The sequence below is a fragment of the Pleurodeles waltl genome, chromosome 12 (assembly GCF_031143425.1).
Source record: "Pleurodeles waltl isolate 20211129_DDA chromosome 12, aPleWal1.hap1.20221129, whole genome shotgun sequence".
Classification (NCBI taxonomy): domain Eukaryota; kingdom Metazoa; phylum Chordata; class Amphibia; order Caudata; family Salamandridae; genus Pleurodeles; species Pleurodeles waltl.
The window spans coordinates 654,341,414-654,369,311 of record NC_090451.1 but is presented as its reverse complement, the minus strand read 5'-3'; the positions used below and the strand labels follow the sequence as shown (position 1 = coordinate 654,369,311).

The window sequence follows — 27,898 nt, the reverse complement described above, 5'->3', positions numbered from 1 at the left end:
TATCTAGTAGAGACATATTCTAGTTGCAGATTCCTTACTGACCCTCCCTGCACTGCAAACTGATTTTTATGGAAAGGGAGTCACCTTTCAGGGCCTTAGTTCTGGCACACCATTCCCAGTGTTCTTCATGGCTCTGCGCTACTGGCGTGGAAAGTTGTGAATAGAAACAGACGTCAGCTTGCCGGGGGGGTGCCTGTATATAACCACGACATCATCACGTTGACCATGACGCCAACAACGGACGAGGAGTCGACCGACGCCTCCTAACTGCATGCAAGGGTACCACTTGAAGAAAAATCTCTGGATGCAGTCTGACGCCTGGGGGAAATTCTAAGGTAAGGAATCTGCAACTAGAATATGTCTCTGCCAGATAAATTGGTATGGAAGATAAGTGACTTGCTTCATTTGTTACATGGACTATGGCTGAAGTGCCATTGGCAGCACTGGGAGGAAGGGTGAGAGTATGCAAGAGTAGATTACACTGAAACGGGTGTATTCTGTGAAGCATTTACTGTGTAAACTATGATTAAGGGGCAGAGTTACCATTTTTACACATAATTAAGGATGAGAAAAATTCTGTTGCCGCATTCACAATTAAATTAAAAACACGAAAAATGGAAGCGCTTTCTTTTGAGTGACGATCAGTACTCAAGTTATGATTGCCAGGCCAATTGCATTGCACATTGACTGCTTAGAAAATGTAGAAAAGAAAGGTTTCCTAGTTAAGTGGTTTGTGTATTACATCGCTAAAGCTTTCAACTAAGTGAACTGTTGTACTGTATATAGCTGCTTAAAGCAAAAACCCTTACAGGAATCCCATTTCAGTGCAGATTTATCGTTTAAATAAATGTTAAATTATATTAGCTACAAAGACAGGTCCTCTCAAAGTATAAGTAACGACATGAAGAGCAAAAATAAACATGGGTTAATGTAGACGGAAGGTTTGGGCATTGTTCTCTCATCCTGGCACTAATCCACACCACGCCTCTGATTTCAGGCCAGTATTTCGCCAGCACAATGATCATCGTGGGCTGTTCAGTGGTCGCCACAGTCTTTGTCCTTCAATATCACCACCATGATGCAGATGGAGGAAAGATGCCAAAATGGGTAAGTGCAATTTACTATTCAGTGTAAGTTTTAATATCAAGCTTAAGTGACATTAAGGCAGCACAGTGCAGAAAATAAACTTCATCAATAGCCTGTAATCCAAAGCCCTCTTAACACAAAAGGATATTAAAATTCCTGACCCTATTACTGACAGACCATATGACATGCTAATTAAATGTTAATTAAGTGTTAGATACTTGCCATAATCGAGAGGGTGCTTTATCCTTTGTGTATGCACTATGCAGAGCCTTTTTACCATATTCATACCCCTTTGCCTAGGGGTCATAGGTCATGTCTGTACCTTCTGCCAGAAAGACTTATGTATCTCGTGCACACCTTCTTACATGAAAAGTGTATCTCATTTAACTACCGATGAACACTGAGGATCTAGGGATTGATTACATCTGCCCCGGATGCGGGGGCTGCTAATCCTATACCGTGTAGTTTGAGGTACTGGGTTCCTCTCAACTGCATGGGTACAGAATTGCTGGTGATTCCGCACGAACTCTGAGAATCTCCTGAAAAATGGGGAGTTACCTGAATCTGATTTCGATTCCCATGATAACTTCTCATTTTGTCCCGGACCTTCACCAGGCGATATTTGTATTAAGCAGCCAAAGTCTGCATGTGTAAATAAACACACCCACAAGTTTAATGATCTGATTTAATTATTTTGGGACTGGAGATTGCTGCTACAGCTTCATTAAAATTAAGAGTGACCTTTTTATTTAAAAGGCCTTAGCGGGCTCCAGGAAAAACAGAATTTAGGGTCAGTTTAATGTTACAAAACACTGAAACAAAGTCACCATAAGTAAGCCCCCACATGCCATGATATGTATTATACCTTCCAAAGTTTATATGTAGAAGTTGATTCCCCTCCTTGGAAGACAAACCACACCCTGTCTAGGTCATCCTTGTCTGTATTCCTGCAGATAGAACATTCCTAACATATTCCATGTTGCATCATTTCTCCAGCATTGGATCTTTCATAGATTCACATGCTTGAATCATCCCCGTCGTCGAGGTGGGAGCCTCACGGTAAATTTAAATATATAAAAAGCAGTAAGTCAGTAAAAATAAAACCAGTAGGCCCAAGTAGGCCTCATAAGGTATTTTACAGTCTATCCACTTTGTTTTGTGAAAAGACCCAAACTTGAGTATCAACCAATCAGGATTCAGCCCCTCCCAAACACTCCCAACAGAGGCTGAATTCCCTCAGATTTTCTACCGCACGTCGTGTGAAGGGAGTCTCCCTGAGCTCTGCTCAGTTTTTTTCCTATTTTCTGACTGAAGATTGTTTTTTTCTCTCAGGAAACTAGTTACAACTTTACTATGTCTGAAAAGGCAAAGAAGGGTCTGTTCAGAGACTGTGACAACTGTGGGAAGAAGAGACTACATATTGATGACCCCCACAAGAAGTGTATTTACTGCCTTCATCCAGACCATAAGGTGAGAGACTGCAAAATCTGTCGCACCTTTAGTCAAAAAACCCTCAAAGACCGAGAGGGTAGACTTCTCTTATGGCTGCAAAAACAGAAAGCCTTAGAGCATCCTTCATCAGACAGCGAAGAGTCACCACAAACTTCTCGCCCTCAGAAAAGAACAGGTGAGAGAGATAGAGGTGCGGATGAACCACCAAGAAAAATGCACAAAAAGACTAAACAAGTCTTAACTGAAGAGGCAGTTAAACATGGACCAAAAAAGGTTCATTCAGAACCTACTACGCCGTTACACCGGAAAAGCACCTCAAAGAAACCATCCCTGTCTCTGTCACCACAAAAAGAGTCAGAAAAACTCTTTTTGGTGAAAAAACAACCGTCGACGACCGCCCCGTCGACGACAGTGTCGACGGTAACAGCGACCACGGTATCGTCGACGTTCACAACACCATCCTCACCGATGATTATGACGTCGTCGCCTTTGTCATCGACGACGATTATTACTGCAAAAATCTTCAAAAGAGCTTCGTCGGCAACCACATCGTCGACAGCGGAGGCCTCCTGGGTTCACAAATCATCCAGGGCACTCCCATCTACGCAAACTACGTCGGCGAAGCGACCGTCGTCGCTAAAATACCCGTCGACGAAGGGACCGTCGACTAAGGAAAAGACGCAGTCATGGACGGAAGCGTCGACGAGAGACCCGTCGACGAGAGACCCGTCGACGACAGTACAGTTGACGACAGTACCGTCGACGAGGGAGCCGTCGACGAGGGAACCGTCGACGAGGGAACCGTCGACGAGGGAACCGTCGACGATGGATCCTACGATCACCACAGCATTAACAGTTTACAAACCTTTGGACATTTCACCAGCTCATTCCTCATACCATCATGAGGACTCCACCAGATTCTTACCCCTTTCCCTTATTAATATAGGGGACAAGCCATCTGACATTTTGCCGATGCATACATCACCAAGTAAGGTGCTGCCATACCCACCGCAACATCTTTTAGACGATGAGGATGATGATGTTCAAGGCATGTTTGGGGCAGCTAGTAGCCCGTCCCAACTAAATGTCAAATGTCAAGAGTTTGATGAAGAAGAGGATCAACATTACCAGCATAGTTATGCTTCAACATCTTATCCACAGGCAAACCAACCATCGCCTCTAGCTATGCCTAGCACATTAGTGACAGATTTACAACATATGTTGAAGGACTACTATAAAAGGTTCCCACCGTCAACTCAGTCCACGCCACCTAGACCTCAGAGTTACCAGCAAGCTCAAACTACTAATGTTTCCGAAACGCCACAGGCTAGTAGACCTGTAACTAGCCAAGCTCCGGAAGCTTACCTCTCGTCGGACGACGAAAGGGAAGAGGGCGAGCTAGCAGATTCAGCGGCTAGTGAATGGGACGACTATCTCGTTCCCACACCATCTCCACCTCCAGCAGCTCCAGTGGATTCTCCTCCAGAAGACATAGGAGGTTTCCATAATATCATAGAGAGAGCGGCGAAACGTTTTGGTCTGGAAATTGTTTCCCATGAAACTGAGTGTTTTTTGTATGACTTTAAAGAGCCATCAAAGAGATCTGTAAGAGCCATACCTATTGTGGATTTCTTGTGGCAGGAGGGTTTGAAGGCAATGAAAAACCCGGCAACAGTGCCTTCACAAATGCCAAGGCTAGAGAAAAAATACAAGGCCCCAGATGATTCTCCGGCCTGTTTAGTCTCACAACCGAAACCTGACTCGGTTATATCACAGGCGGCTCAACGACGATCCAAAAACCCCTCTACACCTATTGCGTCTCCCCCAGACAAAGAGGGAAGGAGACTAGACAATATCGGTAAGAAATTCTCCTCGGTTGCTGCAGTAACGGTCAAGGCGGCAAATTCCCTCGCCATCCTGGGAAGGTACGATCGGCAGATGTGGGCAGACATGTCCGTTTTTGTAGATTCACTGCCAGAAGATATCAAGGTGGAAGCTAAAAAGGTCTTGCAGGAGGGAGAAAGGGTTTCCGCAGAGATAATAGACAGTGCAATAGATATTTCCCTCACTGGCTTTCGACAATTAGCTGGAGCAGCAGTCCTACGCAGACAAGGGTGGCTTAAGGCTACTTCATTCAGACCAGAAGTCCAGACTCGTGTTCTCGACATGCCCTTCGATGGAGAGAGTTTGTTTGGCAAACATGTCGATGATATGCTGCAGGCTATCAAGACGGATACCGATACGGCAAAATCCCTAGGTACCCTGCAATATAAAAAACTACCTTTTCGTGGAGCAAGGGGTAGAGGTAATTACTCCTTTCGAGGTGGATACCAACAATACAGGTCACAATATACATCTTCCTCCACAGGACCAGGACATCAGCACCATCAACAACAGCAGCATTATCGATTACCACCAGCCGCAGCTTACAAACATCCGGCTAGAGGAAGAGGAGCTGCCCGAGCAAGAGATACAGGCAGAAAGCAATGACCAGCGGATAATCTCAACACCTCCCCAATCAATGTTGAAGGTCGGAGGTCGCATCAATTCTTATTTCCCCAAGTGGAAGGCTATAACATCGGACAGATGGGTACTAGATGTGGTGACCAGAGGTCATACTCTGGAATTCATCCAAACACCACCGAGTGTCCCTCCATCGGGTACACCGCCTCTGAGGTTGAGCCAACTTCTCAGGGAAATAAGGATAATGCTAACAAAAGGAGCAATAGAACCAGTCCCTTTATCTCAAAGGAACAAGGGATTCTATTCCCGGTTTTTCCTTCTCAAGAAACCCTCAGGAGACTGGCGCCCCATCCTGGACTTGAGAGCACTAAACAAGTTTCTAAAGAAACAATCGTTCAGGATGGTAACGTTGCAGGATGTCCTGCGTCTCATAAACACGGGCGATTGGATGGCATCCCTAGACCTCCAGGATGCTTATTTTCATATCCCCATATATCGCAACCATCGCAAATTTTTAAGGTTCAGGGTAGGAAGTATGCACCTCCAATTCCGGGTTCTACCATTCGGTCTCAAATCAGCCCCCAGAATCTTCACAAAAATGCTAGCTCCAGTAGCAGCACATCTTCGCCAGGCAGGTATCCAGGTCTTCCCTTACCTGGACGACTGGCTTATAAAGGCACCCTCAAAATTACAAGTAACAAATCATATTTCCTATTGCCTTCATTTGTTACACAGCCTGGGGTTTGTAGTCAACTACCAGAAATCTCAGATATACCCCAAACAAGAATTGAGTTTCTTGGGAGCAATTTTGGACACAGTACGCAGCAAAGCGTACCCATCACACGAGAGGAAACAAAAGTTAACCTCGTTGGCAAACAACCTATCCAGAAAAAAGTTCGTTTCAGTCCGCATCTACAAATCATTGCTCGGAATGATATCATCGTGCATTCCGCTAGTCCCAGATTGCAGGCTCCATATGCGACCCCTGCAAGAGCAATTGGACATACAATGGACACAGGTCCTCGGCTCCTTCGAAGACAAGATTCGCATAACGCCTCTAATGAAGAACACTATGAGGTGGTGGGCGACTCCAACCAATTTCTCAAAAGGGCTGTCTTTTCTTCTTCAAACACCAAGTTACATAGTAACAACGGATGCCTCTCTCGAAGGATGGGGTGCACATTGCCAGGACCTGCAAATCAGCGGAATCTGGAATCAGCAAGAGAGCCAGCTCCACATCAATTATCTAGAACTCAAAGCAATACACTTAGCTCTAAAAGCTTTCTTGCCAAAGATACAATGTTCAAGCGTCTTAATCCGGACGGACAACATGACCAGCATGTTTTATCTAAACAAGCAAGGAGGCACAAGGTCCCTACAACTCTCGCAGCTAGCACAACAAATTTGGACATGGGCCATAAACACAATATTTCACTAAAAGCGGAGCATGTGCCAGGACAGATCAATGTTCTAGCAGACACCTTGAGCAGGACAGTAATTCCTTATCACGAGTGGGAGCTAGACCAGAAAACTCTCAATGGCCTGTTTCTATTATGGGGCAAACCAAACTTAGACCTATTTGCCACTCTCGAGAACAAGAAATGCCAGTTCTACGCAAGTTGGCTTCCCCAAAAAGATTCGTGGGGGAATGCGTTTTCGATGAGATGGTCAGGAGTTTATGCCTACGCTTTTCCTCCGATCCCGCTCATTCCGAGAGTCATCAGAAAAATGAAGACGGAGGGGTGTCGACTTCTACTCATAGCTCCCAGATGGCCCAGACAAATATGGTATACGGAGCTCCTCATGCTCTCCGAACGACCACATCTACCACTCAGACAGAGTCCGACTCTTTTAACGATGCACCAGGGACAAGTCACACACCCACATCCGTCGTCTCTTCATTTGTCGGCTTGGCTCCTGAACACAATGAATACTTAAATCTCAAAATCTCCCCAGAGTGTAGAGACATCTTAGCAAAAGCTAGAGCTGACACTACCAACAAAACCTATAGACTTAAATGGAAACGGTTTTGTGTTTGGTGTGCAGCGGAAAATATACATCCTTTATCTTCTACTCCTGAACAGATACTTCCATATCTCCTGCTCCTGGCAAAATCAGGACTTGCATATTCTTCCATACGGGTACATCTGGCAGCAATCTCCAGATACCGCAGATCACCAGATAGACTCTCTTTGTGTTCCACAAGAATTGTCAAACAATTTATGAAGGGCCTTTTTCGGGTCTTCCCGCCAATTAGGAAACCCCCACCTCTATGGTCATTGAACGTTGTGTTGATGCAACTCATGAAAGCTCCTTTTGAGCCGATCCACAAGGCTGACCTAAAATTCCTGGCATGGAAAACAGCGTTACTGTTAGCTCTTACTTCGGCAAAGAGAGTCAGTGACATTCAGGCTTTCACCATCAAACAGCCGTTCCTCCAGTTTACAAACTCAGGTGTCATCCTGCGGACAAATCCTAAATTCATTCCGAAAGTTCCCTCAACATTTCATTTAAATGAACCAGTCATCTTAAAAACCTTTTTTCCAAATCCGCAAACAGTGGCGGAAAGAACATTACATTCTCTCGATATTAAAAGATGTTTAAAGTTTTATCTACAGAAAACTCACACCATCCGCCAGTCGGATCAATTATTTGTAGCGTTCGGCGGAACAAAGAAGGGACACGCGGTGTCCAAACAAACTTTAGCAAGATGGATTGGCCTGGCGATTCAATTCTGCCATTCAAAAGCAGGAAAGCCGCTCCACACCAAGGTGAGAGCCCACTCTACAAGATCGGTAGCCACTTCAGCGGCACTCTTTGCAGGTGTACCACTACATAGCATCTGTAGAGCAGCAACATGGTCCAGCCAACACACATTTACAAGACATTACTGTTTAGAGGAGACAAACCAGGTCGATACAGCAGTGGGACAAGCAGTGCTGAGGCATCTATTTCGTTAAGGTGAGCCTCTTACACATCCCACCACCACACTCGAGGTATGGTCATTAATGGTTCATTTTCTTCTACTGTTTAACGTGTCGTATTCTCCATAATAATAGCATAGACTGTGTCAGGATTTCTTGCCACACACATTTTATTGCTTTTATATTCGTATGTTTGTGAATATAAATATAATTATATGTAAGTGCATATTTAAAACTGAACTAATGTGAATCACATCACGTATAGAATTACGATGGAATTACAGTCAATGTAATTCAGTAAGTAAGAAAACATTACTGCTCGTTACTCGGATTCAAGCATGTGAATCTATGAAAGATCCAATGCTGGAGAAGAAAATTAGTTACTTACCTGTAACTGCAGTTCTCCAGTATTGGTATCTTTCATAGATTCACATGCGACCCACCCTCCTCCCCTCAGAGGCTCCCCTATTATACAGATATTAAACTTCACACTCCTAATAGAAAATCTGAGGGAATTCAGCCTCTGTTGGGAGTGTTTGGGAGGGGCTGAATCCTGATTGGTTGATACTCAAGTTTGGGTCTTTTCACAAAACAAAGTGGATAGACTGTAAAATACCTTATGAGGCCTACTTGGGCCTACTGGTTTTATTTTTACTGACTTACTGCTTTTTATATATTTAAATTTACCGTGAGGCTCCCACCTCGACGACGGGGATGATTCAAGCATGTGAATCTATGAAAGATACCAATACTGGAGAACTGCAGTTACAGGTAAGTAACTAATTTTCATACTTGTGACTTCACATTGTCGTCCCTGCCAATACACCAACTTAATAAACCATCTCCCACAATAAAGGCTTGAAGCTGGCTAGGTTTTAGCTCCAAGCCTTTGTTTATGTTTTCGAAGGTTTCACCAAACATCAGACATGCCCAGCCCACTGTTAAAGCTGTGGCTTGTGGTTTTTCGAAGGGTGAAGTCTGGAGCATGCCCAATTATCTGGACAAAAGAACAGTGTGCCAATTGGCACCCTTTTTCACCTACCAGATTGAAATCCTAGCATGCAGGACCCCCAGTTGTAGGAAAGTACCCTCTATTTGCTATGGTTACTCCCACTTTTCGCCTGATGTCAGTGTGTTTTGACTGTTCACAGGGATCCTGCTCACCAGGACCACAGTGAGTGTACTCTCTCCCTCTAAATTTGGTTGTTCTTGACTTAGTACACCCCACAATTGGTATAGTGGTACCCCCATGTAAGTCGCCAGTATATGGTACCTAGGCACCCAGGGCATTTGAGCACCAGGGGTTCCCCATGGGCTGCAGCATGTATTATGCCACCTATGGGAGCCCAAGCAAAATGTGTCTGCAGGCCTGCCATTGCAGCCTGCATCAAAAGGTGCATGCACCCTTTCACCACAGGTCACTGCACCAGGTCACTGTAAATCACCCTTATGGCAGGCCCTCCTAGCCCAGAGCAAAAAGAAGAAAAAAGAACAGATGATGGATGGAATGCAGAGCAAATCAAACATTCACCCCCCAGTCACAAAGATCTAGGTTTAATCCACCGTTTATTTGCTCACCACGCCACCCCAGGTTGGGCCCAGCCATATGCAAATCACTCTTGACCCTGTTCCTCATGGGAACAGTCCAGCCCGAACTGCCAAGCCAGGTCCTCCCTGGACTGGAAACAAGCATCCTAGGACAGGTTTCAGGTTTTCACCCTTCATCAGCTAGAATAGCTGTAATCCAGTGGTGCAGTGAGCACGAGACCCACGTCTGGACATACCCTTCCCATTTGGGGCGACAAATGCAAAAAGAGCAGATGATTGACTGAATGAAGAGCAAATCAGACATTCACCCCCCGGTCACACAGATCTGGGTTTAATCCATAGTTTATTTGCTCACCACTCCACCCCAGGTTGGACCCAGCCATATGCAAATCAGTCTTGACCCTGTTCCTCATGGGAACAGCCCAGACCGAACTGCCAAGCCCAAGCATCCTAGGACCGGTTTCAGGGTATCACCCTTGTAGGAAGTTGGCTCTGTATATACTATCTCAAAGTAAGAGATATTGTGCACAGAGTCCAAGGGTTCCCCCGAGAGGTAAGATAGTGGCAAAATTAGATAATTCCAATGCTCTATTTTGTGGTAGTGTGGTCGAGCAGTAGGCTTGTCAGAGGGTAGTGTTAAGCATTTGTTGTACACACACAGGCAATAAATAAGGAACACACACTCAAAGATTTAACTTTATTTTAGAACCACAAGTTCAAGATTTGAAGTAAATATATAAAATGCAAGGTACTCCACACAGGTAAGTTAGAAACTTTGAATTAGAGCAATAGTAAAAAAAAATGGCAATAAGCTATTTTAAAACTGGACACAGTGCAAAAATCAACAGTTCCTGGGGGAGGTAAGTAATGGTTAGTTTGCCAGGCAAATAAGACACTTACAAGTCTAAGTTCCTGGGCATAGGCAGCCCACCGTTGAGGGTTCAAGGAAACCCCAAAGTTACCACACCACCAGCTCAGGGCTGGTCAGGTGCAGAGGTCAAAGAGGTGCTCAAAACACATAGGCACCTATGGAGAACAGGGGTGCTCCCGTTCCAGTCTGCCTACAGGTAAGTACCTGCGTCTTAGAAGGGCAGACCAGGGGGGTTTTGTAGAGCACTGGTGGGGACACAAGTAGGCACACAAAACACACACCCTCAGCAGCTCAGGAGCGGCCGGGTGCAGTGTGCAAAGCAGGTGTCCGATTTGTAATTGAAATCAATGGAGGGAGCCGGGGTCTCTCTAGCGGTGCAGGCAGGGCACAAGGGGGGCTTCTCTGGCCAGCCATGGACTGGGCTAGGCAGAGGGTCACCTGGTGGTCACTCCTGCACTGAAGTTCAGTTCCTTCTGGTCCTGGGGGCTGCGGGTGCAGTGCTTGGTCCAGGGGTCGGGTTCCTAGTTACAGGCAGTCGCGGTCAGGGGGAGCCTCTGGATTCTCTCTGCATGCGTCGCTGTGGGGGTCCAGGGGGGTTGTCTCGGGTTACTCACGAGGTCGCAGTCGCCTGGGAGTCCTCCCTGTAGTGTTGGTCTCTGGAGCTCGAGCCGGGGGCGTCGGGTGCAGAGGGTGAAGTCTCACTCTTCAGGCGGGAAGAGTGAGTTCTTTAAATGTTGCTTCTTTGTTTCAAAGATGTTGCAGTGGGTGAACAGTGACGCTGTTCTCGGGAGTTTCTTGGTCCTTCGGGTTTCAGGGCAGTCCTCTGAGGCTTCAGAGGTCACTGGTCCCTGTCGGATGCGTCGCTGTGCAGTTTTCTTTCAGTCAGGAGACAGGCCAGTAGGGCTGGAGCCAAAGCAGTTGTTGTCTCCGTCGTCTCTGCAGGGCTTTCAGGTCAGCAGTCCTTCTTGTTTCGGGTTGCAGGAATCTGATTTCCTGGGTTCTGGGGTGCCCCTAAATACTGAGATTAGGGGTGTGTTTAGGTCAGGAGGGCAGTAGCCAATGACTACTGTCCTGGAGGGTGGCTACACCCTCTTTGTGCCTCCTCCCTGAGGGCAAGGGGCACATCCCTAATCCTATTGGGGGAATCCTCCAATCTCAAGATGGAGGATTTCTAAAGGCAGGGGTCAGCTCAGCTCAGGACACCTTAGGGGCTGTCCTGACTGGTGGGTGACTCCTTGTTTTTCTCATTATCTCCTCCAGCCTTGCCGCCAAAGGTGGAGGCAGTGGCCGGAGGGATGGGCATCTCCTCTAGCTGGGATGCCCTGGGGTGCTGTAGGAAAAGGCATGAGCCTTGGAGGCTCAGCCAGGTGTTACAGTTCCTGCAGGGGGAGGTGAGAAGTACAGGCTTTGTTCCTGTGACAAAGGCACTCTCCCCATGTGGCCAGCAACTCATCTGGTTGTGGCAGGCTGGCAGAAACTGGTCAGCCTAACACTAGTAGTCGGACTGGTATTCAGGGGGCATCTCTAAGATGCCCTCTGGGTGCATTTTACAATAAATTCCACACTGGCATCAGTGTGCATTTATTGTGCTGAGAATTTTGATACCAAACTTCCCAGATTTCAGTGTAGGGGTGCCATTTACAAGGGGCTTATCTGAGTGCCAGCGCTGTGCCAATTGTGGAAGCAAAGGTACAGTTTAGGGAAAGAACACTGGTGCTGGGGCCTGATTAGCAGGCCTCAGCACACTTTCAAATCATAACTTGGCATCAGCAAAGGCAAAAAGTCAGGGGGTAACCATGCCAAGGAGGCATTTCCTTACAAATCCCCCCCCCCCCCCCCCAACGAAAGAGGATGAGACTAACCTTTCCCAAGAGAGTCTTCATTTTCTAAGTGGAAGAACCTGGAAAGGCCATCTGCATTGGCATGGGCAGTCCCAGGTCTGTGTTCCACTATAAGGTCCATTCCCTGTAGGGAGATGGACCACCTCAACAGTTTTGGATTTTCACCTTTCATTAGCCATCTGAGAGGTCTGTGGTCAGTCTGAACTACAAAGTGAGTACCAAAGAGGTGTGGTCTCAGCTTCTTCAGGGACCAAACCACAGCAAAGGCCTCCCTCTTAATGGCACTCCAACGCTGCTCCCTGGGGAGTAACCTCCTGCTAATGAAAGCAACAGGCTGGTCAAGGCCATCATCATTTGTTTGGGACAAAACTGCCCCTATCCCATGTTCAGAGGCATCAGTCTGCACAATGAACTGCTTGGAGTAATCTGGAGCTTTGAGAACTGGTGCTGTGCACATTGCTTGTTTCAGGGTGTCAAAGGCCTGTTGCCATTCCACAGTCCAGTTGCCTTTCTTGGGCATTTCCTTGGAGGGCAGTTCTGTGAGGGGTGTCACTATTGATCCACATCCCTTCACAAACCTCCTATGGTACCCAGTCAAGCCAAGGAATGCAGCTACCCAATCCAGAATAGTCTGGATCTTGGGTTAGAGTGACTGAACTTGGCCTCCACCAACAAGATGACCGAAGTAAACCACAGTACCAAGCCCTATCTGACATTTAGATGCCTTGATAGAGAGGCCTGCTGCTTGCAGGGCCTGCAAAACCTTCTTCAGGTAGACCACGTGATCCTGCCAGTTGAAGGTAAAGACAGCAATATCATCAAGATAAGCTGCACTAAAGGACTCCAAGCCAGCAAGGACTTGATTCACCAAACTTTGGAAGGTGGCAGGGGCATTCCTTAAGCCAAAGGGCATCACAGTAAACTGGTAGTGGCTATCAGGTGTAGAGAATGCTGTTTTCTCTTTTGATCCAGGTGCCATTTTTATTTGCCAGTACCCTGCTGTCAAGTCAAAGGTACTTCAGTGTTTGGCAGCACCTAATTTGTCTATTAGCTCATCTGCCCTTGGAATGGGGTGAGCATCTGTCTTGGTGACAGAGTTGAGCCATATTTAGACCACACAAAACCTCATCTCTCTCTTGCCATCTTTTGTGTGAGGTTTGGGGTCCAAGACCACTGGGCTAGCCCAGGGGCTGTCAGAGTGCTCAATCACTCCCAACTCCAGCATCTTGTGGACTTCCACTTTGATGCTTTCTTTAACTTGGTCAGACTGTCTACATATTTTGTTTTTGACAGGCATGCTGTCTCCTGTGTCCACATCATGGGTACACAGGTGTGTCTGACATGGAGTTAAGGAAAAGAGCTCAGCAAACTGCTGGAGGACTTGCCTGCAGTCAGCCTGCTGTTGGCCAGAGAGGGTGTCTGAATATATCACTCCATCTACTGAGCCATCTTTAGGGTCAGTGGAGAGGAGATCAGGGAGAGGTTCACTCTCAGCTTCCTGGTCCTCATCTGTAACCATTAACATGTTTACATCTGCCCTATCATGAAAGAGTTTGAGGTGGTTCACATGGCTCACCCTCCTGGGGGTCCTGCTAGTGCCTAGGTCGACCAGGTAGGTGACCTGACTCTTTTTCTCAAGAACTGGGTAAGGGCCACTCCATCTGTCCTGAAGTGCCCTTGGAGCCACTCGTTCTCTTCCAGGGGATCCTCATCAATAGTCATAAACATTGAATATTCCCGCCCTTGTGCGGGGACCCCGGAGCATATATAAAATACACACATATAAAGTATGAAATATGCACGAAAAATATATATATAGCATTTTTAGTAGACAAATTTTCATACTAAACTCATATATACATGTGTAAAACAGCAATGCAGGCTATAATCATAAACAGGCTAAAATGCTTTATTTCTATGGAGTTTTTTTTTTTTTTTTTTTTTTTTAAATCTTTCCAAAATTACAATAAGAGAAAAAATATCTACCAAAGCCCCACAACTGGGCTTAGGGAAATAAGCAGTAGTAATCATCAGAGAAAAAAGAAAAAAAAATCATTGAAAAACAATGGAGCATTCTTAGCCAATAGGCTGCATGCAGGTTAGCACAGGAGAACCATAAAAACTTTGGCACCGTGCCTTTAAGACCCTGAGCACCTCCAGTATCCCACCCATGCCTCAGGGGTGAAGGAGAGGTGACAGTTGGTTCACCGTTAGGTTAGTTCTTTTTTCCGGCTTCTTCTGAGAGGATCCTGGAGCATTGAGCTCTCAGTTTTGCTGAGTTTTTCTTAGAAAAATACTTTAAAAAGTGTTTTTTCCTACTTTACTCGACATCTAACATCATTGTCTGAGTCTGGAAGTTTTTTCCTGACTGAAAAATGCCTTCACTTTTTGTGAAATGCCCTTCCTGTGGGAAGAAGAAGGCCCAGTCAGATCCACACACTCTCTGCATTGTGTGCTTGCCTCAGAGTCACTGCCCTGACACTTGCAAACACTGCAAGAACATGTCGAAGAGGACTCTGAAGGACAGAGACAAGATCAGGCTTCATGGGCTTCACGAGAGGCAGAAAACATCATCCTCTTCGCTTCCCAGACAGCCAACAAGCCACTCTCAGGAGAGAGAGGCTAGATCAACATCAGCAGGTAGGAAGATACCTGTTTGTTCCCCGTCGACGTCGTCGCTGCCACCACCTCACCGTCATAGATCGCCGTCGATGGCGACCCGACCGACGGCGAAGGATACGACGTCGAGAGAACATGGCCACCGCAGGGGCATATCTCCGTCGACGGCAACCCGCCGATCGACGTCGAGCCATCACCGGCATGCACATTCGCCACCGAAGGCCTTGCGCCCCTCAACGTCAAGAAAGGCGACGTCGAAATCGCCCCAACGGCGAGAGCGAGGACATCTGCCATCGACTGCCCACCGCTCGACGTCGAGGCACACGACGGTGAGCAGGTCGCGGTCCAGAGATCGCCGTTCGACGTCAAGACACTCAACGTCGAGGCATTCAACGTCGAGGCAGGAACAACCGGCGGCGCTCCCTTCGACGTCATTACGGCTGTCGACGCAGGTTTTACCTGTCTCGCAGGGAGCAGAGCATCGGCTTCCGCCAGCAGAAAAGACCACTCCATCTCCAGTGGTTTCCATAAGAAGTGGTTCATCTCGGTCGAGAGCGGCATCGTCGGGGCATGTCTCACCCATCAATTTGTCACCAAGATGGTTGGAGAGCCTTAATAGACCAACGGCCTCTCCAGACTCCCAGTATTCAAGGATTTACTCTCCTACTGCCTCTCTCCCGAGAACACCATCACCGACAACGCGAGCAGAATGGGCTTGTTCTGCTTCTCGCCAGCCGACCACGAGGCCTGGGCGCTCTGCTACAGTATCTCACAGCAGATCTCGTTCCCAGCGGCGATCCAGGTCACAATCAAGACACAGAAGGTCGCCTTCTTGGTCATCGTCAGGGTCATCCGTCAGACGTTACTCCCCCACCTTAACAGATTCTCCACCAGCTAGGGTTTCACCGGTGGACGACATCACTACTTTTAATGAGGTGCTTGTCAGGGGAGCGCAGAAGCTATATATAGAGGTTCCAGAACCATCAACCTCCTCATCTGTCATTTTTGAGACTACAGCATAGAGCGGTTTCTAAAAAGCTACTGCCGCTAGTGCCTGGTCTCTTGCAACCAACCATGGACACCTTTTTAGCGCCAGCCACCCTCAAATCGGCTCCTGCTAGGATTTTGAAAAAATATAAAGCTCCTGAACAAGACCCTTTATTTCTCAGAACGGATCCGCTGCCGGACTCGGTCATATTGGCCGCAGCCTGAAAGACTCACTCGGTAGCATCATCCTCCACGGTCCCACCGGACAAGGAGAGCAGACATCTAGACTCTCTGGGGAGAAAAATGTGCGGCACCGCAGCATCTATGATGAAGGTCTCCAGCGCGTCTTCACTTCTAGGCAGATATGACCGTTCACTATGGGACTCTCTGAACACGTTCACAGAAAAGTTACCTAGAGAGGACAGGCAGGACTTCCAAGAGATCCTTCAAGAGGGATGTCTGGTTTCCAACCAGGTCATCAGCGCAGCGGCAGATGGGGCAGACTTAGCTGCACATGGATACGCACATGGGATCTGTGCAAGAAGGTCTTCCTGGTTGAGATGGACTGGATTAAAACAGGAAGCACAACAGTGTATCCTAAATCTTCTGTTCAACGGGAACTCGCTGTTTGGTACCCATACAGACGAAGAAAAGGCGCGCATGAAGACGAAAGTGGACACCATGAGGGCAGTAGGCCTGGAGAGGAAGAAGGACTTCAGGCGAAGGTATAGGCCTTATGACAGGCGCCCTTTACAGCAGAGGGTTCAAACCCCTCACTGGTCCCAGAGGCCACAGCAGAGGCAAGGACGCCCGCTTTTTCAGTCCCGTAAGGCCACGAGGGTCAAGTAGACCACAACAGTCCACACCCAAAGCGCCGGCCAAACAATGAGGACTTGCTTCCCTTAACACTGTGCACCACTCCGGTGGGGGGAAGTATCACAGACTTTATTCACGAGTGGCGTGCTATAACAAAAGACAAATGGGTGCTCAACATTGTCGAGAATGGCTACTCTCTTCTTTTCAGGCAACCTCCACCGCACTTGCCACCAGCCAAATGCAATCCGTCTCACGTCAGCCTATTGCGCAAAGAGGCTCTCGCCCTTTTACGAAAGAAGGCAATAGAAAAAGTTCCACTCACGCACAGAGGGAAGGGGGTTTACTCCCGCTATTTTCTGGTGGCGAAAAAAGGCCGAGAGGGCGTTTTCAGACCAATTCTGGACTTACGGCTACTGAAGAAGTACATAAGAAAGCAAAAGTTCAGAATGCTGGCTCTTCACCAGATTTTCCCTCAGCTACATCATGGAGACTGGATGTGCCTCATCGACCTGCAGGATGCATACTTTCACATCCCGATAGTTCCCAAGCATCGGAAATTCCTGCGCTTCCAGATAGCCTCACAGCACTATCAGTTCAAGGTGCTACCATTCGGCCTGAAATCTGCCCCCGCGTTTTCTCGAAATGCGTGGCAGTCGTAGCGGCACATCTACGAAAACAAAAAATCTTCATTTACCCATACCTGGACGACTGGCTACTGAAAGCCTCCTCTTCGGATCAGGCGAGAACCCATTGGGACATTGTGCTCAAGGTTTTCGAGTCTCTAGGTCTTCAGGTCAACTACCAAAAGTCCATCTTGATTCCAACGCAGAACCTCCACTACCTGGGAGCAATACTAAACACAGAGCTCCAAAGAGTGTATCCTTCGGAGGAACGACTATTATCAATAAAGAAAAAGTGTCAAGACCTGTTAAAATCCGATGCACCTACGGCCCGTCAGGTGACATCTCTGCTGGGCTCCATGGCATCATGCATTTTCATTGTCCCAAATGCCAGGCTGCATATGAGGCCCCTCCAAGAGGCGTTGGAGAACAACTGGAGCCAAAGGACAGGTCGCTGGGAGGACAGAGTGCGGCAGCCGTTAGCAGCACGTCAGTCATTGCAATGGTGGATGCACAGACCTCACCTGTCAGTAGGGGCTCCGTTTCACCAGGTAATTCCATCTGACACTCTGGTAACGGATGCGCATCTTCAGGGATGGGGGGCTCATCTAGGTCCCCTTCAAGCTCAGGGCCTGTGGTCCGACAACGAAAGGACGTACCACATCAATCTCCTGGAGCTGAGAGCAGTCCATCTAGCTCTCAAGTCTTTTGCTCCATCGATTCAGGGGAAATATCTCCTAATACAAACGGGCAATACAACCACAATGTATTATTTGAACAGACAAGGGGGAACGAGATCCCTACCCCTATCTCTGGAGTCCCAAAAAATCTGGCATTGGCTCCTGGCCAGAGGAATGTCGCTTACAGCGGTTCACCTACCAGGTCAACAAAACGTGGAAGCAGATTTCCTGAGCAGACACCTAGAGGACACCCACGATTGGGTCCTACACGGCGAAGTCGTCGAAGACATCTTCGCTCAATGGGGTCGGCCTCAATTGGATCTCTTCGCAGACGAGGTAAACAAGAAATGCCCAGACTTCGCGTCCAGGTTCTACCATCCGGGATCTCGAGGGAATGCCCTGTTGATCGACTGGTCAGGGATATTTCTCTACGCTTTTCCACCGATCCCCCTCATACCGGCAGTGATCAACAAACTTTACAGATCCAGAATGATTCTCATAGCTCCGCAATGGCCCCGTCAGTTCTGGTGCACAGATCTCCTCAACCTATCGGAACAACCTCACAGGAGGCTGCCGTGCAGACCGGATCTTCTGAGCAGGATGGAGGGCAGGGTCCTGCACCCCAACCTACCCTCTCTGAGCTTGACAGCATGGCTCCTGAATTCCTGCAGTATGGGCACCTAGGGCTCTCGCAGGAGTGCATGAATATCTTGGAGTCCAGGCGACCTTCCACGCAGCGTTCTTACGCGTTTAAGTGGAAGAGGTTCTACATATGGTGCTGTCAGCAAGGTCAGAATCCCATACAAGCTCAGGAGGAGGTCATACGGTCTTACTTACTCCATCTGGCAAAATCCGGTCTGCAGGTATCATCTATTAAGGTACATTTATCTGCCATTACAGCCTATCGTAAGTCACCTTCTCAGGAATCCTTCTTTACGAAACCAGTAGTCAAGGATTTTTTTTAGAAGGTTTGAAAAAAGTTTTTCCGCCCATTCGGAAACCCTCCCCTCCATGGGAGCTGAACATAGTACTGTCAAAACTTATGGGTCCTCCTTTCAAACCTATACACAAAGCCTCTTTGCAACACCTTACGTGGAAGACGGCTTTTTTGGTAGCCATCACTTCCGCAAGGAGGGTCAGTGAAATTCAGGCTTTGTCCTCCAAAGTACCGTACACAGTCTTTCACGACAATAGAGTAGTTCTGCGAACTCACCCATCATTCCTACTATTTCTCTACCAACTTTCTTCCCCAATCCGGAGACTCCGGCGGAGAAAGCGTTGCACTCCCTAGATCTAAAAAGAGTGCTTAAATTTTATTTGGATAAAACAAAATTGATTAGACATTCCAACCACTTGTTTGTAAATTATGGTCATTTGAGGACAGGAGAGGCAGCATCTAAACGAACCATATCAAGATGGATAGTTTCTTGTATTGTTAATGCTTACCAGTTGGCTAGCAAACAACTACTTGCTAGACCTAAAGCGCATTCCACAAGAGGAAAAGCGGCTACTGCTGCCCTCCTTAACAATGTTCCAATATCTGAAATTTGTAAGGCTGCTACATGGAAGTCTGTACATACATTTACCAGACATTACTGTTTGGACTCAGATGCAAGAGCAGACGCCCAAGTGGGGCAAGCCTCTCTGAGAAATTTGTTTGCATGATACATATCTATTCCTGCACTTCTATTGGACAGTCCGCAGAGTCAAGGGATGGGCTTGCTAATCTATTCAATGTTTATGACTATTGATGAGGATCCCCTGGAAGAGAAGGATAAGTTACTTACCTGTAAATCCTAGTTCTCTTTCAGGGGTATCCTCATCAAAGTCATAAACAACCCACCCTCCTCCCCGGACGCACGTCTCCTAGAAGTGCAGGACAGACTATCTTTCGAATCAGCTACACAGCTTGTCACCGTAAAAAACTACTGACCTAACTGTGAACCAACTGTCACCTCTCCTTTACCCCTGAAGCATGGTGGGATACTGGAGGTGCTCAGGGTCTTAAAGGCACGGTGCCAAAGTTTTTATGGTTCTCCTGTGTTAACCTGCATGCAGCCTATTGGCTAAGAATGCTCCATTGTTTTTCAATGTAGTTTTTTTTTCTTTTTTCTCTGATGATTACTAATGCTTATTTCCCTAAGCCCAGTTGTGGGGCTTTGGTAGATATTTTTTCTCTTATTGTAATTTTGTAAAGATTTAAAAAAAAAAAAAAAAAAAACTCCATAGAAATAAAGCATTTTTGCCTGTTTATGATTATAGCCTGCATTGCTGTTTTACACATGTATATATCAGTTTAGTATGAAAATTTGTCTACTAAAAATGCTATATATATATTTTTTGTGCATATTTCATACTTTATATGTGTGTATTTTATATATGCCCTGGGGTCCCAGCACAAGGGTGGGAATATTCAATGTTTATGACTTTGATGAGGATACCCCTGGAAGAGAACTAGGATTTACAGGTAAGTAACTTATCCTTCCAGAACCCAGACTTTCTGCCCTGGCTGAAACTCAACCATAGCAACCTTTTGGTCATACCACATCTTCTAGAGCTGTTGTCTGGCCTCAAGGTTTTTGCTTACCTTTTCCATGTACTCTGCCATCATTGAACGTAGTCCTAGTACATAGTCCACCACATCCTTTTTAGGCTCACATGGAGAGGTCTCTCACAGCCTTCTTTTACAAGAGCTAGTGGTCCCCTAACAGGATGGACAAACAGAAGTTCAAAGGGGGAAAACCCTACTCCCTTCTGTGGCACCTCTCTGTAGGTGAAAAGCAGGCATGGCAAGAGGACATCCCATCTCCTTTTGAGTTTTTCAGGAAGCCCCATGATCATGCCCTTCAATGTCTTGTTGAATCTGTCAACAAGGCCATTGGTTTGTGGATGGTATGGTGTGGTGAATTTGTAAGTTACCCCCCCACTCATTCCATATATGATTCAGGCAAGCTGACATGAAGTTGGTACCTCTGTCAGAAACCACCTCCTTAGGAAATTCCACTCTGGTAAAAATCCCAATGAGTGCTTTGACTACTGCAGTTCAGTAGTGGACCTAAGGGGAATTGCCTCAGGGTACCTAGTAGCATGATCCACTACTACTAGGATATATTGGTTCCCTGATGCTGTGGGACGTTTAAGTGGACCCACTATATCCACTCCCACTCTTTCAAAGGGGACCCCCACCACTGAAAGTGGAATGAGGAGGGCCTTTGGATGGACACCTGTCTTACCTCTGGCTTGACAGGTGACACAAGAGGTGCAAAACTCCTTTACCTTCTGGGACATATTGGGCCAGTGGAAATGGTTGACTAATCTCTCCCATGTCTTGGTTTGTCCCAAATGCCCAGAAAGGGGAAGGTCATGGGCTAAGGTCAGAATGAACTCCCTAAACTCCTGAGTCACTACCACTCTCCTAGTGGCACCAGGTTTGGGATCTCTTGCCTTAGTGTAAAGGAGTCCATCTTCCCAGTAGACCCTGTGAGTTCCACTGACATTTCCTTTTTCTTGCTCAGCTGCTTGCTGTCTTAGGCCTTCAAGAGAGGGACAAGTTTCTTGCCCCTTACACAGCTGTTCCCTTGAGGGTCCCCCCTGGGCCCAAGAGCTCAACCTGGTAAGGTCCCAGCTCCATGGACTCAGTTCCCGCAGGGGATAGAACTTCTTCCTTGGAAGAGAGGTTCTGTTTCTTGTTCTGTGCTGAAGCTGGTTCCCCAGTGTTCTTTCCTTTTCTCTTGGAAGGTTGGACCATTATTCCAGACTGCAGCACTTCTTTTTCACCTTGAGCCCTGCACTGTGCCCTTGTCTTGACACACACCAGTTCAGGGATACCCAGCATGGCTGCATGGGTTTTGAGTTCTACCTCAGCCCATGCTGAGGACTCCAGATCATTTCCCAGCAGACATTCTACTGAGATTGCAGAAGAGACTACCACCTGTTTCAGGCCAGTGACCCCTCCCCATTCTAAAGTTACCATTGCCATGGGATGGACTTTAGTCTGATTGTCAACGTTTGTGACTGGATAGGTCTGTCCAGCCAGGTACTGTCCTGGGGAAACCAGTTTGTCAGTCACCATAGTGACACTGGCACCTGTATCCCTCAGGGCTTCTACTCTAGTCTCATTGATTAGGAGCTGCTGCCTGTATTTTTGCATATTAGGCGGCCAGGCAGCAAGCGTGGCTAGGTCCACCCCACCCTCAAAGACTAATGTAGCTTCAGTGTGAACTCTGATTTGCTCTAGGCACACTGTTGATTCCACTTAGAGACTGGCTATTCCAGTGCTAACTGGAGTAGTAGTTGTGGGACTTTTCTTGGGACAGGACTTGTCTCCAGTTTGGTGTCCATGCTAAGTACAGATGCGACACCAGGCCTTTTTGGGATCAAAGTTTTTCCCCTTATACCCAATTGAGGATTGTGAAGAGGCTTTGGACCCACCCTCCTGAGCAGGTTTTTGGGGCCCTGTAGAAGACTCTTTACTTTTTCCCTTGGATGTCTCAACACTCTTCCCATGGGGAGGCTTTGTGATTCCTTTCTTTTGGTCACCCCCTGTAGAAGTCTTGGTCACCCTAGTCTTGACCCAATGGTCTGCCTTCTTTCCCAGTTCTTGGAGAGAAATTGGACCTAGGTCTACCAGATGCTGATGCAGTTTGTCATTGAAACAATTACTTAACAGATGTTATTTCATAAACAAGTTATACAGTCCATCATAATCAGTTACACCACTGCCATTTATCCAACCATTTAGGGCCATATTTATACTTTTTGACGCACAACTGCGCCAACGCAGTTGTGCGTCAAAAAATTTAACGCCGGCTAACGCCATTCTAAAGCACCATGCGGGCGCCTTATTTATGGAATGACGTTAGCCGGCGGAGCTGACTGGTGTGCGTAAAAAAAAATGACCCACACCAGGCAGCGCCGGCGTAGGGGAAAATGGAGCTTGGGCGTCAAAAAATGGGGCAAGTCGGTCTGAGGCAAAAAATCTGCCTCAACCCGATTTGCGCCATTTTATTTTTACTCCCACCCTCCATTGACATGACTCCTGTCTTAGCAAAGACAGGAGTCATGCCCCCTTGCCCAATGGTCATGCCCACGGGACTTATGTCCCCTGGGCATGGTCATTGGGCATAGTGGCATGTAGGGGGGCACAAATCAGGCCCCCCATGCCACAAAAAAATAAAATAATTTTACTTACCTGAACTTACCTTAAGTTCCCTGGGATGGGTCCCTCCATCCTTGGGCGTCCTCCTGGGGTGGGCAAGGGTGGCAGGGGGTGTCCCTGGGGGCATGGTAGGGCACCTCTGGGCTCCTTCCGAGCCCACAGGTCCCTTAACGCCTGCCCTGACCAGGCGTTAAAAAATGACGCAAAAGCGGCTGGACGTCATTTTTTTTGACCCACCCACTCCCGTGCGTCATTTTTGCACGGGAGTTTAAATAAGGCGCACATGCCTTGGAGTAATTTTTTAGATGGGAACGCCTACCTTGCATATAGTGTCCACGCTAAAAAATGACGCAAACTCCAAGATCTTTGGCGCTAGACGGGTCTAACGCCAAAGTATAAATATGGAGTTAGCTTTGCGTCAGATTTGCGTAAAAAAAACGACGCAATTCCGGCGCAAACAGAGTATAAAAATGCCCCTTAGTGTTTTGACTGAGAAGTCAACAAAATCAACCCAGGTCTGGCTTGAGGATTTTTGAGCCCCCCTGAGCCTAATCCTGTACTCCTCAGTTGAGAACCCAAAGCCCTCAATCAGGGTAACCTTCATGAGGTCATAGGATTCTGCATCCTTACCAGGGAGTGTGAGGAGTCTATCCCTACACTTTCCATTGAACATTTCCCAAAGGAGACCACCCCAGTGAGATCTGTTTACTTTTCTGGTTGCACAAGCCCTCTCAAAAGCTGTGAACCATTTGGTGATGTAATCACCATCTTCATATTTTGTTACAATCCCTTTGGGGATTTTTAAGATGTCAGTATCTTCTCTGACCCTAGTTATGTTGCTGCCACCATAGATGGGAGCTAGACCCATCTCCTTTCTTTCCCTCTCTGTGGCTAGGAGCTGGCTCTCCAAATCCAATGTTTGGCCATCCTGGCTAACAGGAGGTCATCTTCGTTGAGGCTGCCCTCAATGCTTCCAGAGTTACTGGTCTCCCCTGTGGGAGAACCAGTTTCTCTGACTATTATTTGTGGAGTCAGGATTTGAGGGACCCTGTTCTCCCTAATTAGGACAGGAGGGAGAAAATCATCCTCCTGGTCACTCATTTCCCCATCTGCAGCATTATCCTCAGAGAGGTGGTCCTTTGCAAACTCTGCCAAAAGCTCCTGGAGCTTTACTTTGGTAGGGTTGGACCCAGTCTTTATATTTTTTAGCTTACAGAGAGTCCTTAGCTCTGATATCCCTAGATGCAGGTAAGGGGTGAGGTTGAGTTCCACCACCATCTCATCTGTGCTAGACATTATCACTCTAAAAGTTGGGATTACTTTTTAAGAATCTAAAAACTGCTTCTAGAACTTAAATCCAAACTCTTACAAACTTTTAAACTCTAAAAAAAATTCTAACAGGGACGTACACAAGGCCCTAGCAGGACTTTTAAAATTTTAGAAAAATAGCTCAAATTGCAAAAATCTGTTTCTAATGACAATTTTTTGAATTTCGTCGGGTGATCAGGTATTGGCTGAGTAGTCCAGCAAATGCAAAGTCTTAGATCCCACCGCTGATCCACCAATGTTCGAAGTTGGCTCTGTATATACTATCTCAAAGTAAGAGATAGTGTGCACAGAGTCCAAGGGTTCCCCTTAGCGCTAAGATATAGGCAAAATTAGATAATTCCAATGCTCTATTTTGTGGTAGTGTGGTTGAGCAGTAGGCTTATCAGAGGGTAGTGTTAAGCATTTGTTGTACACACACAGGCAATAAATGAGGAACACAGACTCAAAGATTTAACTCCAGGCCAATAGTTTTCATATAGAAAAATATATTTTCTTTATTTATTTTTAGAACCACATGTTCAAGATTTGAAGTAAATACATAAAATGCAAGGTACTCCACACAGTTAAGTTAGGAACTTTGAAGTAGAGCAATAGCATACAAGGTTTTAGTAAAAAAATCGCAATAAGCTATTTTAAAAGTGGACACAGTGCAAAAATCAACAGTTCCTGGGGGAGGTAAGTAATGGTTAGTTTGTCAGGTAAATAAGACACTTACAAGTCTAAGTTCCTGGGCATAGGCAGCTCACCGTTGGGGGTTCAAAGCAACCCCAAAGTTACTACACCAGCAGCTCAGTGCCGGTCAGGTGCAGAGGTCAACGAGGTGCCCAAAATACATAAGCGCCTATAAAGAACAGGGGTGCTCCGGTTCCAGTCTGCCTACAGGTAAGTACCTGCGTCTTCGGAGGGCAGACCAGTGGGGTTTTGTAGAGCACTGGGGGGGGACACGAGTAGGCACACAAAACACACCCTCAGCGGCACATGGGCGGCCGGGTGCAGTGTGTAAAGTAGGTGTCAGGTTTGTAATTGAAATCAATGGAGGGGCCCGGGGGTCACTCTAGCGGTGCAGGCAGGGCACGGGGGCTTCTCGGGCCAGCCACCGACAGGGCTAGGTAGAGGGTCGCCTGGTGGTCACTCCTGCACTGAGGTTCGGTTCCTTCTGGTCCTGGGGGCTGCGGGTGCAGTGCTTGGTCCAGGGGTCGGGTTCCTAGTTACAGGCAGTCGCGGTCAGCGGGAGCCTCTGTATTCACCGTGCATGCGTCACTGTGGAGGTTCAGGGGGGTCGTCTCAGGCTACTCATGAGGTCGCAGTCACCTGGGAGTCCTCCCTGTAGTGTTGGTCTCTGGAGCTTGAGCCGGGGGCGATGGGTGCAGAGGGTGAAGTCTTGCGCTTCCGGCAGAAAGAGTGAGTTCTTTAAAAGTTGCTTCTGTGTTGCAAAAGATGTTGCTGTTGTTGAGCAGAGCCGCTGCTCATGGGAGTTTCTTGGTCCTTTGGTTCAGGGCAGTCATCTGAGGCCTCAGAGGTCACTGGTCCCTGTCGGATGCGTCTCTGTTGCAGTTTTCTTTGAGTCAGGAGACAGGCTGGTAGGGCTGGGGCCAAAGCAGTTGTTGTCTCCGTCGTCTCTGCAAAGCTTTCAGGTCAGCAGTCTTTCTTGTTTCAGGTTGCAGGAATCTGATTTCTTGGGTGCCCCTAAATACTAAACTTAGGGGGGTGTTTCGGTCTGGGGGGCAGTAGCCAATGGCTACTGTCCTGAAGGGTGGCTTTACCCTCTTTGTGCCTCCTCCCTGAGGGGAGGGGGGCACATCCCTAATCCTATTGAGGGAATTCTACATTCTCAAGGTGGAGTATTTCTAAAGGCAGGGGTCACCTCCGCTCAGGACACCTTAGATGCTGTCCTGACTGGTGGGTGACTCCTCCTTGTTTATCTCATTATCTCCTCCAGCCTTGCCACCAAAAGTGGGGGCAGTGGCCAGAGGGGCGGGCATCTCCACTAGCTGGGATGCCCTGGGGTGCTGTAACAAAAGGCATGAGCCCTTGAGGCTCACCACCAGGTGTTACAGTTCCTGCAGGGGTAGGTGAGAAGCACCTCCACCCAGTACAGACTTTTTCCTGGCCACAGAGTGACAAAGGCACTCTCTCCATGTGGCCAGCAACTCGTCTGGTTGTGGCAGGCAGAAACTGGTCAGCCTAGCACTAGGGGTCGGACTGGTATTCAGGGGGAATCTCTAAGATGCCCTCTGTGTGTATTTTACAATAAATTCCACACTGGCATCAGTGTGCATTTATTGTGCTGAGAAGCTTGATACCAAACTTCCCAGATTTCAGTGTAGCCATTATGGAACTGTGGAGTTAGTGTTTGACAAACTCCCAGACCATATACTCTTTATGGCTACCCTGCACTTACAATGTCTAAGGTTTTGCTTAGACACTGTAGGGGTATAGTGCTCATGCACATGTGCCCTCACCTGTGGTATAGTGCACCCTGCCTTAGGGCTGTGAGGCCTGCCAGAGGGGTGACTTACCTATACCACAGGCAGAGTGAGGTTGGCATGGCACTCTGAGGGGAGTCCCATGTCGACTTAGTCATTTCCTCCCCACCAGCACACAAGCTGTGAGGCAGTGTGCATGTGCTGAGTGAGGGGTCCCCAGGGTGGCATAAGACATGCTGCAGCCCTTAGAGACCTTCCCTGGCATCAGGGCCCTTGGTACCAGGGGTACCATTTACAAGGGACTTATCTGAGTGCCAGGGCTGTGCCAATTGTGGAAGCAAAGGTACAGTTTAGAGAAAGAACACTGGTGCTGCGGCATGGTTAGCAGGTTCCCAGCACACTTTCAATCATAACTGGCATCAGCAAAAGGCAAAATGTCAGGGGGTAACCATGCAGAGGAGGCATTTCCTTACAACCCTTCATCAGCTAGGCTAGCTTGAATCCAGTGACGCAGTGAGCACGGGACCCACGTCTGGGCATACCCTTCCCACTTGGGGCGACAAATGCAAAAAGAGCAGATGATGGGCAGAATGAAGAGCAAATCAAACATTCACCCCAGTCACAAAGATCTGGGTTTAATTCATCGTTTATTTGCTCACCACGCCACCCCAGGTTGGACCCAGCCATATGCAAAACGGTCTTGACCCTGTTCCTCATGGGAACAGTCCAGCCCGAACTGCCAAGCCAGGTCCTCCCTGGACCGGTAACAAGCATCCTAGGACCGGTTTCAGGCTATCCTTGCCCGGAGGGCAGAGTGCAAGTACCTGTGTCTGAGGGCAGCCCTCCATTAGCAGAGGTGCCCGACGACCTCCAGCTCCATGTTCCTGGATGTCATAAGTGCAGGGAAGCCATTTTACCAGTGTGCCCTGAGGTCCTCTAGGTGGCCACTTGATTCTGCCATCTTGAATCCAAGGTGGGCAGAGGTCTCTGGGAGCAGGGTAGGTGACCAATCCTCCTTCCTGGGTTATTTAGGTTCTCCCTCTTGGGTAGGTCCTCAGATTAGACATGTGAGATTCCC

The 27,898-nt window shown here is 47.6% G+C and overlaps 1 protein-coding gene across 2 annotated transcripts in view; it reads left to right on the top strand.

Moving 5' to 3' along the window:
* Window positions 1–27,898, top strand: part of LOC138268563 (neuronal acetylcholine receptor subunit alpha-7-like) — a 267,021-nt gene that overhangs the window by 215,712 nt on the left and 23,411 nt on the right. For both annotated transcript variants that reach the window (XM_069218324.1, XM_069218323.1), the window contains exon 10: window positions 998–1,107. In XM_069218324.1, coding sequence (XP_069074425.1) covers window positions 998–1,107 — 110 coding nt within the window. The remainder of the gene's footprint in view (window positions 1–997; window positions 1,108–27,898) is intronic.